Source organism: Enhydra lutris, unplaced genomic scaffold, assembly GCF_002288905.1.
Source record: "Enhydra lutris kenyoni isolate GAN:26980312 unplaced genomic scaffold, ASM228890v2 scaffoldscaffold96, whole genome shotgun sequence".
Lineage (NCBI taxonomy): Eukaryota > Metazoa > Chordata > Mammalia > Carnivora > Mustelidae > Enhydra > Enhydra lutris.
In genome coordinates this window covers 4445855-4464503 of record NW_019154180.1, presented here as the reverse complement: position 1 = coordinate 4464503, position 18649 = coordinate 4445855, and the positions used below count along the sequence as shown (strand labels likewise).

Genomic DNA, 18649 nt, shown 5'->3' with positions numbered 1-18649 from the left:
AGATTTCATTCTTTTTCATGGCTGAGTAATATTCCATTATGTATATGCCACATAAATGAAATTTAACATCTTACCCATTTACCCTTTAAAAGATTTATTTAGTTGAAAGAGAGAGAGTAAGGGGAGGGGAGGGGGGGCTGGAGAGAGAATCCTCAAGCAGATTCCCTGCTGGGCACAGAGCCTGAGATGGAGCTGTATGCCAGGACTCTGAGTTCATGACCTGCGCTAAAAGCAAGAGTCGGCTGCTTAACCGACTGAGCCACCCAGGTGCCCCATCTTACTTATTTCCTAAGTATACAGTTCAGGTGGTAATTATGTTTACATTGTTGTGCAATATCAGTTACTGATTATGTGGACTGAACATACTTTCTCTGAAGTCTACAGGACCTCTAACTGTTTATCTCCAAGATTATCCTACAGGTTGCAAGAAAGACAAAAATAATCTCATCTCAGCAAGGGGAAGGGAGCATTGCTCTACTCCAGTTCCACTCTGTCTCTCTATCTCATATAAGGGGAAAAAAAGAAATAAAAGAAAGCCTCAGTATATAGGGAGGTGGGTTTCAAAGGCATAGACTGTGAATGATACAGCCAGGTAAAGTATTAGGTAGCAGAAGGGGCAGAAAAAAGCTTTATGCCTGTGTATAAGTTTCCTAAAACTGCTATAACCAATTACCATAAACTAGTTGGCTTAAAACAACAGAAATTTATTTTTTCACAGTTCTGGAAACTAGAAGTCTGAAATAAAGGCATTGCCAGGGATATACTCCCTCCAAAGGCTCTTTTTGTCCCCTTCTAGATTCTGACAGTTGCTAACAATCCTTGACTTGTGGCAACATCATTCACTCTCTGCTCGTTGTCACATGGCTTCTTCCCTGTGTCTTCTCACATATCTTTCTTTGTAAGGACACCAGTTGTCAGGTTTAGGGCCCACTCTAGGCCAGTAGGACTTCATCTGATCTTGATTATCTTCAAAGACCCTCTTTCCAAATAAAGTCTCATTCACAGATACTAGAGATCAGGACTTCAACATCTTTTGGGGGAATACAATTCAACCCATAAACCTGGAAAGGGACAGAAACAATTGTGAAGGTTACAATCCAAAGACAGACATAGTCCCACTGTTCACTCCAAAGACTGAGATTTAATCCAAATATTAGATAATGCCCTAACCAGCTAATACACCTCCTGTTAAAGTAACAGCACATTGCAGCTGGGAGAGCTGCAAGAGACAAACTGTTTCTGCGATCTATCACAAAGAGAAGGGCCAAGGCCAAGAGGGGAGATAAAAACAAGGTCACTAGAGGAATTGATGCCTTTGGTATCCATAGAGAGAAGAAACATTAGACGTAACCCATCTCTTGGCCAGATTGGTATAAATACTCACCCTAAAGTCCTGTTTACCTCAGTGTCTACTGCTTTATACAACATGGTTGCCTTTTAACAACAACAAAATTACAAAGCGTGCTAAAAAGCAACAAATAACAATTTGAAGAAGCAAAGCACCATCAGAACTAGACTCATATGTGACACAGTTGTGGAAAATATTGGTCAGAAAATTAAAATTGCTGTGATTAATATGTTAAGGACTCTAATGGAGAAGGTAGACAAAATGAAAGACCAGATGGATAATGTCAGCAGAGTGATGAAACACTAAGAATTTTCTAAAATCAAAATCACAGTAACAGATTTAAAGAATGACTTGGTGGGCTTATCAGAAGACTTGACACATTTAAGGATAGAATAAGTAAATGTAAAGGATAGGTCAATAGGAATTACCTAAACTGAAATGCAAGAGAGAGAGATAGAAAACAAAAATATATACAATATTCGGAAACTGTGGGACAATACCAAGGGATAGAGAAAGAAACACCATGCAAATAATCAAATCAGTCGTAGCTATATTTCAGACAAAGCAGTCTTCAGAACAAGGAAGAGTATTAGGGATAAAGAGGCATATGATCAGAGTGATAAAGGAATCAGTTATTTAATGGAACATGTAACAATCCTAAAAATGTAGCACCTAAGAACAGACCATCAAATTACATAAAGCACAAACCGATAGAGATAAAAGTGGAAATAAAAAATCCACAATTGTCCTTGGAGACTTTAAAACCTCTCAGTCATTGATAAATTAAGAAGGCAGAAAATCAGTAAGGACATAAATAACCTGAACAGCACTATCAACCAACTTGACCTAATTGACATTTATAGAACAATCCATCCAGCAGAAGTAAAGTACACATTGTTCTGAAATATAAATGAACATCCACCAAGATAGACCACATTTGGGGCCATTAAAAAAGGCTCAACAAACTTAAAGGAATCTAAAACATAGAATATGTACTCTGACCACAAGGGAATCAACTAGAAATCAATAATAGGAAAATAGTTACAAAAGTCTCTAATATTTGGAGATTAAACTATACAGTTCCAAAAAATGTATAGGTATAAAGTCTCAAAGTTAAAAATACTTTGAACTAAATGAAAATGAATATGCGGCTTATCAAAATTTATGGTAAGCAGCTAAAGCAGCAGTTGGAGGGAAATATGTAGCAATAAATGCATTTATTAGAAAAGAATAAAGGTCAAAAGTCAATAACCTATACTTCTCCATTGGGAAATTAGATAAAGAAGAGCAAGCGAAAAGAAGGAAATAGTAGATATTAGAGCAGAAATCCATGATATTAAAAATGGGGAAGAAAAAAACAAGAATATCAATAAACTCAAAGCTGTTTATTTAAAAATATCAATAAAATTGATAAGCCTCCAGCCAGACTAACCAAGGAAAGAAGGGAAAAGAGACAAATTACCAGTGTCAAGAATTTTTACCACTGATTCTACAGATACTAAAAGGACAATAAGAGGAATACCAGAAATAACTTTATGCCCATAAATTTGATAATTTAGATGAAATGGACCAATTCCTACAAATATGCTACTGTAGACTGAATTGTTCCCCCCAAATTCATACTGAAGCCCTAACCCCCCCCCCCATATTACTGTATTGCAGATAGGGTCTGTAAGGAGGTGATTAAATGAGGTCATAGGGATAGAGCCCCGGCCCAAATGAACTGGTGTCCTTATAAAAGAGGAAGAGTAGTGATAATTTCCAGTGATAGCTCCCAACCCCCAGCCCTCTTTCTTTCATGAGGACATAGTAAGAAGGTGGCCTTCTACAAACCAAGAAAAGAGCTCTCAGCAGGAACCGAATTGGTTGCTGCCATGCTCTTGGACTTCTAGCCCCCAGAACTGTGAGAAAATAGATTTCCATTGTTTAAGCCACCCTGTCTATGGCATTTTGTAATGGCGGGCTGAGCAGAATAAGACAGACACAAACTACCAAAACGTATTCAAGAAAAAGTAAATAATGTGAATAGTCCCAAATCTTTTAAAGAAATAGTAGTAAAAAAAATTAAAAAAAAAGAAAACACCTAGCCAAGATGGTTTCGCTCATGAATTCTACCAAACATTTAAGAAAGAAATATCATCAATTCTATACATTCTGTTCCATAAAATCAAATAATGAGGGACATTTCCCAACTTATTTTTTTAAAGATTTTATTTATTTATTTCACAGAGAGAGAGATCACAAGTAGGCAGAGAGGCAGGCAGAGAGAGACAGATAGAGGAGGAAGCAGGTTCTCCGCTGAGCAGAGAGCCCGATGCAGGACTCGATCCCAGGACCCTGAGATCATGACCTGAGCCGAAGGCAGAGGCTTAACCCACTGAGCCATCCAGGCGCCCCCCAACTTATTTTTTGACATCATCATTACCTAATGCCAAATTTAGACAAAAACAATAAAAGAAAGGAAAACTATAGAGCAGTATTTCATGAACATAAACACAAAAATCCTTACCAGAATATTAAGAAATGGAATCCAACAATATTTAAAAAGGATAATACATCCAGACCCAATAGGGTTAATCCCAGGAATACAAGGCTTTTTCAACATCAAAAAAAAAAAAAAATCAGTGTGGTCCACCATATGAATAGACTAAGAAATGCCATATGGTCATCTCATTAGGTTCAGAAAAACAATTTAGCAAAATTCAGTACCCATTTATTACAAAAGCTAAAAAAATTGGGAATAGAAAGGGACTTTCTTAACCTAATAAAGGACATATATATGAAAATTATACAATAAGCATCATACTTAATGTCGGGAGACCAAATGCTTTCTCCCTAAGGTCAGGAATAAAACAAGGATCTCCCTCTCTCACCACTTGTGTTCAGCATTGTTTTGGAAATCCTAACTAGGGCAGTAAAGCAAGAAAAATAAAGACATGCAGATTAGAAAGGAAGAAATATAACTTTTTCATAAATGGTAAGATTATCTATTAGATCTCCCCAAAGATCTACAAAAACACATGAAAGTTGCATTTTACAAGGTTAATAAACAGAAGTCATTTGCTTTCCTATATAGTAACAACTAACAACTGGAATTTGAAATTAAGAAAGTAGTAACATCAAAAAATAAGTACTTAGCTTAAGTAGTTAAATACTTTAGAATCTGTATATAGAAAACTACAAAACACTGATGGAAGAAATGAAAGAACTAAATAATTGGAAAGACATTTCGTGATCATGGATCAGAAGACTCGGTATTGTTAAAATGTGAATTCTTGGGGTGCCTGAGTGGTTCAGTGGATTAAGCCGCTGCCTTCGACTCAGGTCATGATCTCAGGGTCCTGGGATCAAGCCCCACATCTGCCTCAGCGTCCCTGCTGAGCAGAGAGCCTGCTTCCCCCTCTCTCTCTGCCTGACTGTCTGCCTACTTGTGATCTCTCTCTCTGTCAAATAAATGGATGAAATCTTTAAAAAAAATGTGAATTCTCAATATGATCTGTAGATTCAGTGCAATCCCACTCAAAATCAACAAACTGATTCTAAAATGTAAGTTGTTGGCATTGGTTGAGTGTCTGCCTTCGGCTCAGGTCATGGTCTCGGTCCTGGAATTGAGCCCCACATTGAGATCCCTGCTCAGCGGGGAGCTTGCTTCTCCCTCTCCCTATCCCTCTGCACCACCCCCAAGTCATGCATGCTCTTGCTCTCTCTCTCCCCTAAATAAATAAATAAAATCTTTTTAAAAAGTAAAAATAAAATAAAGTTTACATGAAAAGGGGGAGGTTCTTGACTAGCCAATACAATTCTGAAAAAAGTCAGAGGACTCAAACTACCTGATTTTAGGACTTACTGTAAAGTTACAGTAATCAAAACAGTGTGGTGCTGGCAAAAGGATAGACACATAGAGCAGTGGAACAAAATTGAGAGGCCAAAAATAGACTTTTACAAATATAGTCAACTGACTTTTGGCAAAAATTCCAAGTCAAGGGGCTCCTGGGTGGCTCAGTTGTTAAACGCATCTGCCTTTGGCTCAGGTCATGATCCCAGGAAGCTGGGATCAACCCTACTCAGTGGGAAGCCTGCTTCTCCTTTTCCCACTGCCCCTACTTGTGTTCCCTCTCTCACAGTCTCTCTTTCTGTGTCAAATAAATAAATCTTCAAAAAAAATTCAAAGTAAATTCTTCTGAAGATTTTGTTTTCAAAAAGTGATAACAGAACAATTGGCTATATGCAAAAACAAAACAACAAAAAACATTGACACCTCATACTCTGTAATTATTAACTCAGAGTTGATTATATTCCTATGAAAATGCAAAACTACGTAAGTTGTGTAAGAATACAGGACAGTGTTTGTTACCTTTGATTAAGCAAAAAATTATTAGATACAACTTTAAAAGCATGATCCATAAAGGAAAAAGGATAAATTGAACTATCCAAATTCAGAAGATTTTCTGCATGACAGGTACTGTTAAGAGAATGAAAAGAAAAGCCACAGACTTGGAGAAAATTTTTACAAACTACATATCTGAGTAAAGACTTGTATGCAGAATATATAAAGACCTCGTAAAACTTAAGAAAACAAGAGGTGCCTGGGTGGTTCAGTGGATTGAAAGTCTGGCTCTTGATCTCGGCTTTGGTTGTGATCTCAGGGTCATGAGATTGAGCCCCATGTTGGGCTCCATGCTCAGCATGGAGCCTGCTTGGGGTTCTTTCCCGCTCCCTCTGCCCCTCCCCCCATCCTCTCTCTTTCTCTCCCTCTGTCTCTTTTTCTCTCTCTCCCTTCCTCCCTCCCTCTCTCTAAAAATAAGAAAACTACCCAGTTTTTAAGAGTGGAAAGATCTGAACAGACGACACTTCATTAAAGAGGATAGAAGTATGGCAAATAAGCATATGAAAAGATGCTCAACATCATTTTCCTTAGGGAAATGCAAAATTAATGCCAAAATGAGATATCATACACACCTATTAGAATGACTGAAATCCTCCCCAGAACTGACAATACTGAATTCCTGCAAGGATGCAGAGCACCAGAAATTCCTTTGTGTTGCTGGTGATAATGCAAAAATAGTACAACTGTGCTAGGTATTTACCTAACTGATTTATAAACTTATGTCCACAGCAAAAACCCACACATGAATAACAGCTTTTTTTTATACTTGTCAAAAATGGGAAACTGCCAAGATATCCTTCAAAAGGTTAATTAATAAACTAGTATAACCATACAATGGAACACTATTCATCGATAAGAAGGAATGAACTATTAACTCACACAATGGCAACGAATCTTAAATGCATTTTGCTAAGTGAAAGAAGCCTAACCATCAAAAGCTATAACCATCAAAAACTATATGATTTCATTCGTATAACATTCCATTAAAGGCAAAACTGTAGGGACAGAAAACAAATCAGTGGTTGCCAGGGGTTTGGGAGGAGGTAGTATAACATGGGTTTTTATAGGATGGTAGAAGCAGTCTCTAACAGGGTGTTTTAAAGGATGGTAGATGCAATCTGTATGGCAATGTAGTAACTAATAACTGCATTTGGGGAAAAAAAACTATAGAACTTGATAGCAAAAAGTGAAAGTATATAGATTTAAATATATACAGATATTTAAAAGTCAACCAGGAAGTCAGATCTGAGGATGGAATGCAGCCTGTGATACATGAATCCAGCTGAAGGGAATGGAGGGAAAAGTGTTGGCATACATAGCTTTGGAAAACAATGTTTTTACTGGAAACCATAAGGCTGAAGACAAAAGGAACCATACGTAAATACTATACTCTAGTTTTTAAAGTTGTTTCTTACATGAACACAGATTTAGAATTGTAAAACTGCTGTATACAGCAGATAGTGGGAGCCAGGTTTCTTTACCATCAGAGACTGTTGTTACAGATAAGCATGGGGGAAGGCTAGAATGCATCTTGTTCTTCTGGAATAGAGTTGGAGACATCAATATGAATTCATGTTTAGCTTAATATAGATACGGATGGATACATACAGAAATAATTGTAGATATGTTTTTTCATGTGGATTAGTATATTTCCTAGCTCTGTCTACTGCAAAAGCCTAGAAGCAGTAACACCTGGAAAACTCTACCTTGGCTAGAAAGGTTAATACATCAGTAATAAGCCCTATTAATAGCATGTGCCATTGATATGATGTGCTAAGAAGGGCACTTTACTTCTGTAGCCAGTCTCCCAAAAATCTACCCAATAGGTTATACTATAATCCCACATTAACCCTGAGAAAATCAACATGCAAACCCAAATTGAGTAACACTTGTACAAAATGCCTGACCAGTACCTCTCAAAACTATCAAGGTCATCAAAAACAAGGAAAGTCACAGCTCAGAGAAGCCTAAGGAGACATGATGTCTAAATGTAATGTGAGTCCTAGATGGGATTCTGGAACAGAAAAAGGACATTAGGGAAAAACTAATAAAATTCAAATAAAGCATGAGATTTTGTTAATAAAGTATGTGTTGATATTAATTCATTAGTTGGGACAACTTTCCCATACTAATATAAAATAATAATAGGGGAAACTGGGTGAGGGCCATGTGGGAACTCTTTGTATTTGCAACTTTCCTATAAATCTAAAACCATTCTGAAACTTATAACAAGTTTATTAAGAGGAAATTGGAGAAGGTAGTGGAAACAAAGCCATAAGTTTCACTGTGAAAGGGAATATAAATGAAGTTGGCTGGTAATGGAAGAGATACATACAGTGAAGGAGAACATTGTTTTAAGATGGAGGTAACTTACAACATGTTTGCTGACGCAGGTGATCCAGTGGGGAGGGAAATTTTGATAAACGAAAAGAAGATGGAGCAATTTCAGAAGTATAGTACCTATGTAGGAGAGAAGAGATAGGATCTAATTCATAAATGGAAGTGTTGGCATTGGTTAAGTGCACCGATATTTCAACCATAGTAACAGGAAGGAAGGTAGAATATATGGACACAGATGCAAATAAGTGGGTGGATGTGGAGATTCTTTTTTTTTTTTGAAATTTTATTTATTTATCTGAGAGAGAGGGAGAGAGAGCATGAGCAGGGGGAGGGGCAGAGGAAGAAGCAGACTCCCTGCTGAGCAGAAAGCCCAACGCTGGGCTCAGTCCCAGGATCCTGAGATCGTGACCTGAGCTGAAGACAGATGCTTCACCGACCAAGCCCCCCAGGTGCTCCTGGAGATTCTCCTCTAATTGCTTCCATATTCTCTTTGAAGGAGCAAGAAAGGTCACCAGTTGAAAATGGGAAGGGAGAAGCTGTACTAGCAGTTTGAGGAGATAGATAGGAGACAGTGTGAAATAGTCTTCTTGGAAAGTGAGTGAGTGATTTTACCAGGAAATTATGCAGAATGTTTGGCAGTGGTGAGTACTCATTTGAGACTTTTGGTGATGAGAATGGCCACTGCAGTTTAAAAGATTTTCTGCTTGGCTGCAGGCACAGATGAAGTGGGGACTTGAGTTTATTAGGTTTTTTCAGGGAAGTATGGCAGGGGGAGAGAGAGGAGCAAGGGAGTTAAGGGTGTTTTCAAGGAATGGATTAAAATGATGGACCATACAAGCTGGGCCCCATAAGGAGAAAAATGAAGACATTAAAGGAGACAAGATGATGGGATTAGAGCTCTTTGTGCAGGTGAAGGATTATTGGAGTGAGGAGTGCACAAATAATTGAACTGAAAAGGAAACAAGGAGTAGTATAGGATGTTTGAAATGAAAATTATAAAGGTATTGCAATTAATGTTGACAGGGATGACAGTACATTGATCTTTATTAATTTATTTAAAAATAGAGTGGCACACCAGATATTTGTTTAGAGTAATGAAGAGGGGTAGAGTTATAGGACAGCATAAGCTTTAGAGGAGCAAGGAGACAACTATCCTACCAGTATATTGTAGCATTGTCTTGCCCTGCTGATGGTCCAAAATCTAGAATACTCTTTCTAAAATACAATCTGAATCATGGATCTGATTTTTAAAATCTCCTTATATATTTTGGTTAGTATCCAAAATCTATAAAGAACTAATACAGCTCAAAACTCAAAAACCAATTGATCCAGTTAAGAAAGGGGCAGAATAGACATTTTTCCAAAGAAGACATCCAGATACACGAAAAAGTGCTCCACATCACTCGGCATCAAGGAAATACAGATCAAAACCACAATGAGCTACCACCTCACACCAGTCAGGATGGCTAAAATTAACAAGTCAGGAAATGACAGATGCTGGCGAGGATGCGGAGAAAGGGGCACCCTCCTGCACTGTTGGTGGGAATGCAAGCTGGTGCAGCCACTCTGGAAAACAGCATGGAGGTTCCTCAAAATGTTGAAAATAGAGCTACCCTATGACCCAGCAATCGCACTGCTGGGTATTTACCCTAAAGATACAAATGTCATTAAAAAAAAAAAGATACAAATGTCTTGATCCGAAGGGGCACGTGCACCCCAGTCTTGCTAGCAGTGATGTCCACAATAGCCAAACTATGGAAAGAGCCCAGATGCCCTTCAACAGATGAATGGATAAAGAAGATGTGGTACACACACACACACATACACACACACACACACTGGAATATTACTCAGTCATCGAAAAGAATGAAATCTTGCCATTTGCAACCGTGTGGATGGAGCTAGATTGGATTATGCTAAGTGAAGGAAGTCTGTCAGAGAAGGACAAATACCATATGATTTCACTCATCTGTGGAATTTAAGAAACAAAACAGATGAGCAAAGGGGAAAGGGAAAAAAAGAGAGGAGCACAATGCATAAGAGACTCTTAACTATAGAAAACAAACTGAGAGTTGACAGAGGGACATGGGTGGGGGGCTAAATGGGTGATGGGTACTAGGGAGGGCACTTGTTGTGATGAGCACTGGGTGTTTTATGCAGGTGATGGAGCACTAAATTCTACTCCTGAAACCAATGTTAGATTATATGTTAACTGACTAGAATTTTTTGAAAGATTATTTATTTATTTAATTTATTTATTTATCAGAGAGACAGAGAGAGCATGCAAAAGAGGGAGCACAGCAGGGGGAGTGGCAGGCAGAGGGAGAAGCAGGTTTCCTGCTGAGCAAGGAGGCTGATGCAGGACTTATCCCAGGACCCTGAGATCATGACCTGAGCCGAAGGCAGACACTTAACTGACTGAGCCACCCAGATACCCCAATGTGTAATAGTTTTATTTTTTATATTTTATTTATTTTAATATTTCAAGTTTTTATTTAAATTTTTGTTAACATACAGTCTAATGTTAGTTTCAAGAGTAGAATTTAATGATTCATCACTTACATAGAACACCCAATAATGATTCATCACTTACATAGAACACTCAGTGCTCATCACAACAAGATCCCTCCTTAATACCCATCACCCATCTATCCCATCCCCAACCACCTCCCTCCTCAACCCTCAGTTTGTTCTCTATCATTAAGAGTCTTTTATGTGTTGCCCCCCTCTCTTTTTTCCCTTTCCGCTATGTTCATCTGTTTTGTTTCTTAAAGTCTACATACGAGTGAAATCAAATGGTATTTGTCTTTCTCTGACTGACTTATTTCACTTAGCACCCTCTACCTCCACCCATGTGGTTGAATTGTTGAACATTACATCAAAAACTAATGATGTACAAAAGTTGGGGAGGAGATTGTGCCGAGTGAAATAAGTCAAGCAGAGAAAGTCAATTATATGGCTTCACTTACTTGTGGAGCATAAGGAATAGCATGGAAGAGATTGGGAGAATGAGAGGAGAGGGGTGTTGGGGGAAATCGGAGGGGGCGATCAAGCATGAGAGACTGTGGACTCTGGGACACAAACTGAGGTTTGGGGGGGGGGGGGGGGGTGAGCCTGGTAGTGGGTATTAAGGAGGGCACGTATTGCATGAAGCATGGGGTGTGGTGCATAAACAATGAATCTTGGAACACTGAAAAAATAAAATTAAATTAAGATGTTAAAAAAAAACAAATGATGTGCTATTACAGTGGCTAACTGAACATAGTAAAAATTTTTTTTTTAAATTTAAAAAATAGAATTGTTAATGTATTTTAAAAAATAAAATAAAATACTTCAGTGGTTTCATTTTCCAAATTTAGAACTGTGTTCTGTTTTGAGTTTATCTTGGATACCTGGTAACAATATGAGGTATGAACCCAAATTTTTTTTTCAAATGGCTGTCTAGTTGTCCCAACACCATTTATTTTAGAATTCATATTTTTCCTAGTGATTATAGCTGTAAGTTTATTAGAAACCAAATTTCTATACACGTTTAGGTGTATTTTTGGACATTTTATATACTTTTGTGGTTTTATCTGCTATTCCTATTCCAGCATCGTAGAAATTCTACAGTATGTATTGTATTTGATAAGGTTAGTGCTCTTGCTTGTTCCTTGGTAGAAGAGTTTTTGAAGGAAATTTTCTGATTAGTGATTGTTTTTAAGTTTTCCTAAATAAATATTTATTTACTTCTATAAAATTAATCGTGTAAAATAATATCATAAATAATATGAAAGAATGCTTTTCCCTAGAATTGCAATATGCTAACACCGTGATGCGCTTTGATTATGTCTGGCTTCGAGACCACTGCCGCTCAGCATCTTGCTACAACTCTAAGACTCACCAGCGCAGCCTGGATACTGCCAGTGTGGATTTATGCATCAAGCCAAAGACCATTCGTCTGGATGAGACCACACTCTTTTTCACTTGTGAGTAGACAAGGGACTTGGTCTTGGTTGGGTTACTCTTCTAAAGAACAATCATTTTGCAAAAACTGCTTTGCCCCGTTCCAGAATAGGGGATTCTGGTTTCTTTATTGAGGTATAATTAACGTACAATATTTTATTAGTTTTGGGTGTATAACATTGATTTGACAATTCTGTACATTACTCAGTGCTCACAATGGTAAGTGTAGTCACCATCTATTACCATACAGTGTTATTACAATATTACTAACTATGTATTCCCTATTCGACACCTTTTATCTCTGTGACTTAATTTTATAACTGGAAACTTGTACCTCTTATCCCCTTCACCTGTTAGGTCCCTCCTCCCCCACCACAGAAGCCACCAGTTTGCTCTCTTATTTTAGATTCTGGTTTTTTATTTGTTCATTTGGTTTTGTTTTGTTTTGTTTTGTTTTAGATTCCACATATAAGTGAAATCACATGGTACTTGTTTTTCTCTCTGACTCATTACACTTAACAGATTCCTTCTAGGCCTGTCCATATTGTAGCACATGGCAAGATCTCATTCTTTTTTATGGATGCGTAATATTCCATTGTGTATACATACCGTATCTTGTTTATCTATCTCTGGGTCACTTGGGTTGCTTCCATATCTTGGCTGTTGTAAAGCTGCAGTAAACATAGGGGTGCATATATCTTTTCAAATAAGTATTTCCTTTGGGTAAATACCCAATAGTGGAATTTTGGGATTTTATATTATTTCTATTTTTGGTTTTTTTAGGAACCTTCATACTGTTTTGGCTGCACAAATTAATATTCCCACCCACAGTACATAAGTGATCCCTTTTCTCCACATCCTCAGCAACTTGTTATTTCTTGTCTTTCTGATACTAGCCATTCTCACATTGTGGTTTTGATCTGCATTTCCCTAATAATGATTGATGATGAGCATCTTTTCATGTGTCTGTTGGCCATCTCGATGTCTTCTTTGGAAAAATGTTTATTTGGGTTCTCTGCCCATTTCTAATCAGCTTATTTGGTTTTTTTCCATGTTGAGTTGTGCAAGTTGTTAATATATTTTTAATATTAGCTCTTTATTGGATATATCATTTGCAAATATCTTCTATTCACTGGATTGCCTTTTTGCTTTATTGATGTTTTCCTTTGCTGTGCAGAAGTGTTTTATTTTGATGTACTTCCAATAGTTTATGTTTGTTTTTGTTTCCCTCACCTCAGGGACATATCTAGAAAGAACTTGCTAGGATTTTTATGTTTCTCTTCTAGGATTTTTATGGTTTAAGGTCTCACATTTAGGCCTTTAATCCGTTGTGAGTTTATTTGTGCAGCATGTAAGAAAGTGGTTCAGTTTCATTCTTTTGCATGTGTCTGTCCAGTTTTCCCAACACCATTTGTTGAAGAGACTCTTTCCCACTGGACAGTCTTTCCTGATTTGTCAAAGATTAGTTGACTATAGAGTTGAGGGTCCACATCTGGGTTCTCTGTTCTCTTCCATTGATCTATGTATCTGTTTTTTACCAATACCACATCATTTTCATTATTACAACACTGTAGTATATCTTGAAATCTAGAATGGTGATACCTCCAGGTTTCCTCTTCTCTCTCAGGATTGCTATGGCTATTCAGAGTCTTTTGAGGTTTCATATAGATTTTAGGATTAATTGTTTTAGTTCTGTGAAAAATGCTGTTGGTGTTTTGGTAGAGTTTGCATTGAATTTATAGATTGGTTTGGGTAGAATGAACGTTTTAACAATATTAATTCTTCTAATCCATGAGTATTAAATTTCTTTCCAGTTTTTTGTGTTGTCTTCAATTTCTTTCATGAATGTCTTATAATTTTCAGGGTATACATCTTTAATCTTCTTGGTTAAATTTATTTAACCAAGGTATTTCATTCTTTTTGGTTCGGTTATAAATGGGGTTGTTTTCTTCATTTCTCTTTCTGCTACTTCATTATTAGTGTAGAGATACACAATAGATTTCTGTATAATAATTTTATATCCTGCAACTGCTAGCTTTATTTATTGAATAAATCCATTTCTTTGCAACTTCCTGTGTATGTACAATTATTTCAAAATAAAAGTTTAAAGAAAAATCATTGGAGGAAAAAATATTTGCAATTGAAACATTTGACTACTGATTTCTCTACAGTAAAAAAACATACGCCATAGAACAGTTTATTTAAAAAATAACCGATTTGGCAAAATATTTGAAAAATGTATGACAAAGACTAAAAACCATTAATATATAAGGTATTATTGCCAGTTTATTTTTTAAAAAAGCACTAGTTTTGGTTTTTTTTATTTTTATTTTTTTAAATTTCTTTTCAGTGTTCCAGAATTCATTGTTTATGCACCACACCGAGTGCTCCATGCAATACGTGCCTTCCACAATACCCACCACCAGACTCACCCAACCTCCCACCTCCCACCCCTCCAAAACCCTCAGTTTGTTTCTCAGAGTCCACAGTCTCGCATGGTTCGTCTCCCCCTCCAAAAACCACTAGTTTTTCAGTAGAAAAATATGAAAAAGTGGTGAACAAGCAGATCATTAAAGCATGAGTTAGCAAATATTCTGTAGAAAGCCAGATAGTAAAGATTTTCAGGTTTTGCTGGCTGTACAGTCCCTGTCACAACTGTTCAACTGTTCAGGTCTTCAGTGGTAGGGTGAAAACAGACATAAACCGTAAGTAACCAAGTGGGTATCATGTGTTCCAAAACAGGTGTCACAAAGACAACTGCCAGGCAGATTTGGCACATGGGCCATAGTTTGGTAATCCTTGAATTTAAAAAACATATGTCTATACAGTGGCTAAGAGACACATGAAAAATGCTCAACATCACTGATCATCAGGGAAATACAAATCAAAACCATAAAGAGATACTACCTCACACCAGTCAGAATAGCTAAAATCAACAACACAGGAAACAACATGTGTTGGTGAGGATGTGGAGAAAAGGGAACCCTCTTGCACTGTTGGTGGGAATGCAAGCTGGTGCAGTTACTCTGGAAAACAGTATGGAGGTTCCTCAAGATGTTAAAAATAGAAGTACCCTATGACCCAGCAATCACACTACTAGGTATTTACCCCAAAGGATACAAACATAGTCATCCGAAGGGACATGTGCACCCCAATGTTTATAACAGCATTATCAACAATGGCCAAACTATGGAAAGAACCAGATGTCCATGGATACTTGAATGAAAAGATGTATATATATAATGAAATACTATGCAGCCATCAAAAAATGAAATCTTGCCATTTGCAACGATGTGGATGGCACTAGTGGGTATTATGCTAAGTGAAATAAGTCTGTCAGAAAAAGACAAATACCATATGATTTCACTGATATGTGGAATTTAAGAAATAAAACAAATGAACATAGGGGAAGGGAAAAAACAGAGATAAACCATAAAACAGACTCTTAACTATAGAGTACAAACAGGATTGCTGGAGTAGAAGTGATAGGGAGATGGGTTAAATGGGTGATGGGTATTAAGGAGGACACTTGTGATGAGCACTGGGTGTTATATATGGGTGATGAATCACTAAATCCTCCACCTGAACCTACTATTACATTATATGTTAACTAACTGGAATATAAATAAAAACTTGAAACAAAAAATAGTAAAAATAAAAAACATGTCTAACAAATATAAATGTCTAACAAATGTTATTAGCTTATTAGTAAGTGACTAAATTAAAATTATTACAATAAGAGAAGTTCTACTTACCAAATTGGAAAACACATATTTAAAAAATAAGAATACTCAGTTTTGATCACACACACATTGTTGGAGAGAATGAAAATTGATATACTTTCTAAAAAAGTAATTCAGCTAAATGCATCAAGACTCTTAAAATTTTATGTCTCTGACATGGGGGGTTTGGGGGTAGGAAAAGAATAAATGAAACAAGATGGGATCGGGAGGGAGACAAACCATAAGAGACTCTTAATCTCACAAACGGAGGTTTGCGGGGGGGGGGTAGGGAGAGAGTGTTGGGTTATGGACATTGGGGAGGGTATGTGCTATGGTGAGTGCTGTGAAGTGTGTAAACCTGGCAATTCACAAACGTGTACCCCTGGGGCTGATAATACATTATATGTTAATAAAAAATTTTTTAAAAAATTTTTTAAGTTAAAAAAATGTTTATGTCTCTGGGTTTAACAATCCCACCTTCTATGCTTCTATTTTAAGAAAATTATCAGAAATATAGAAAAGTGGAGTACATGGGTGACTCAGTCAGTTGAGTGTCTGGCTTTTGGTTTGGGCTCAGGTCATGATCTCAGGGTCATGAGATTAAGCCCCACATCTGGCTCTACGCTAAATACAGAGTCTACTTTGGACTCTCTTTCCCTTTTCCTCTGCCCCTCCCTGCTGGGGTCTACCTTTCTTAAAAAAATCTTAAAGGGGCGCCTGGGTGGCTCAGTGGGTTAAAGCCTCTGCCCTTGGCTCGGGTCATGATCCCAGGGTCCTGGGATCGAGCCCCACATCGGGCTCTCTGCTCAGCAGGGAGCCTGCTTCCCCCTTTTCTCTCTGCCTGCCTCTCTGCCTTCTTGTGATCTCTCTCTCTCTGTCAAATAAATAAATAAATAAATAATCTTTAAAAAATCTTAAAGAAAAAAAAAAGAAAAGAGGGGCACCTGAGAAGCTCAGTCCATTAAGCATCCAACTTTTGATTTTGGCTCAGGTTGTGAGATCAAGCCCCACGTGGGGCTCTGTGCTCACCACAGAATCTGCTTGAGATTCTCTCCCTCTGTCCCTCTCCCACTTGGATGTTCTCTCTCTCTAAAATAAATAAATAAATAAATCTTTTAAAAAGAAAAGAAATATAGACAAGTATGATCACGATTAAACAATAAGGAAATTTTAAAAAATAACGCTACTTGCCCCAGAACAGACTGGTTAGATAAATCTTGGTAGTCCATATTCTGTAAATTATAAGAATTAATGTTTATGAAGATTTAATTTTTTTAAGCTTTAAATTCCGTTGGTTAACATATAGTGTAACATTAGATGCTGGTGTAGAATTTAGTGATTTAAAGTTGCATACAACACCTGGTGCTCATCACAAGTGCCCTCCTTAATACCCATCCCCTATTTCCCCCACCCACCACTCACCTCCGTACTGGTAACCATCAGTATGTTCTCTGTAGTTAAAAGTCTATGAATTTAGGAAACAAAACAAGTGATCATAGGTGAAGATTTAATTTTTTTAATGATATAATGACTCTTAAAATGTTAAGTGAAAAAGGCAGGATACAAACAAGTGGAGGGAATGATGCCAAACTATTTTTTTTAATTTAACTTTTTTTTTATTTAACATTTTTTTAATTATAAACATATAATGTATTTTATCCCCAGGGGTACAGGTCTGTGAATCGCCAGGTTTACACATTTCACAGCACTCACCATAGCACATACCCTCCCCAATGCCCATAACCCCACCGCCCCTCTCCCACACCCCTCCCCCCATCAACCCTCAGTTTGTTTTGTGAGATTAAGAGTCACTTATGGTTTGTCTCCCTCCCAATCCCATCTTGTTTCATTTACTCTCCTCCTACCCCCTTAACCCCCCACGTTGCATCTCCACTTCCTCATATCAGGGAGATCATATGATAGTTGTCTTTCTCCGATTGACTTATTTCGCTAAGCATGATACCCTCTAGTTCCATCCACATCGTTGCAAATGCAAGATTTCATTTCTTTTGATGGCTGCATAGTATTCTAGTGTGTGTGTATGTGTGTGTGTGTGTGTGTGTATATACCACATCTTCTTTATCCATTCATCTGTTGATAGACATCTAGGTTCTTTCCATATTTTGATGCCAAACTATTAATAAGGGTTTCATCTGTGTGATAGAATGGTAAATATATGTGATTTTTAAAAACTTCCTCATACTAGGGTGCCTGGGTGGCTCATTTGGTTAAGCATCTGGTTCTTGATTTTGACTCAGGTCATGACCTCATGGTGGTGAGATCAAGCCCCACATCAGGCTCCATGATTGGCCCCTCCCCCCACTTGTGCACTCGCTCTCTCTTTCTCTAAAATAAATCTTACTAAGGAGGGCACGTGTTGTGATGAGCACTGGGAGATATACTTAATTAATGAATCATTGAAAACTACATCAAAAACTAATGATACAGTGGCTAACTGAACATATTAAAAAATAATTTTAAAAATTTCCTCATACTTTTTTATGCTTTACAAATTACTTATGATAACTTTCATTGTCAAGGAGTAGGAAGCCAAAACAGAGACAGAAAAGTAAAAAGTGAAAGAAGAGATGAGATGTCAGCAAAGCTTTTCACTCCCCTTGCTATATCCTTTGCTTATCCTGAAGATTTTCTAATGTTATTTTTGAGCGGGGATTTTTTTTTTTTTTTACTTTTTTTTTTTTGGCTCTGTGAGCAGTCACTTATGAAATCACTTTATCATGTTTATTGATGTCATTTCATTAGGTCAAACTGCCCCAGTTCATTTAGTCCCTTCTAGTTGGTGAGATTTGTTCATTGATTCATTTATTAGTACATACTACTCAACTTACAAATATTTCTGTTTCAGGAATATTATAGGCACTCATTTTAATTTCATTTCATAAACAA

General features: G+C 37.2%; 1 protein-coding gene across 1 annotated transcript in view; it reads left to right on the top strand.

Annotated features, from left to right (window-relative positions):
• Positions 1-18649, top strand: part of LOC111139188 (trimethyllysine hydroxylase, epsilon) — a 91019-nt gene that overhangs the window by 19710 nt on the left and 52660 nt on the right. The window contains exon 3 of the mRNA XM_022491379.1: positions 11867-12043. Within this exon, the coding sequence (XP_022347087.1) occupies positions 11867-12043 (177 nt within the window). The remainder of the gene's footprint in view (positions 1-11866; positions 12044-18649) is intronic.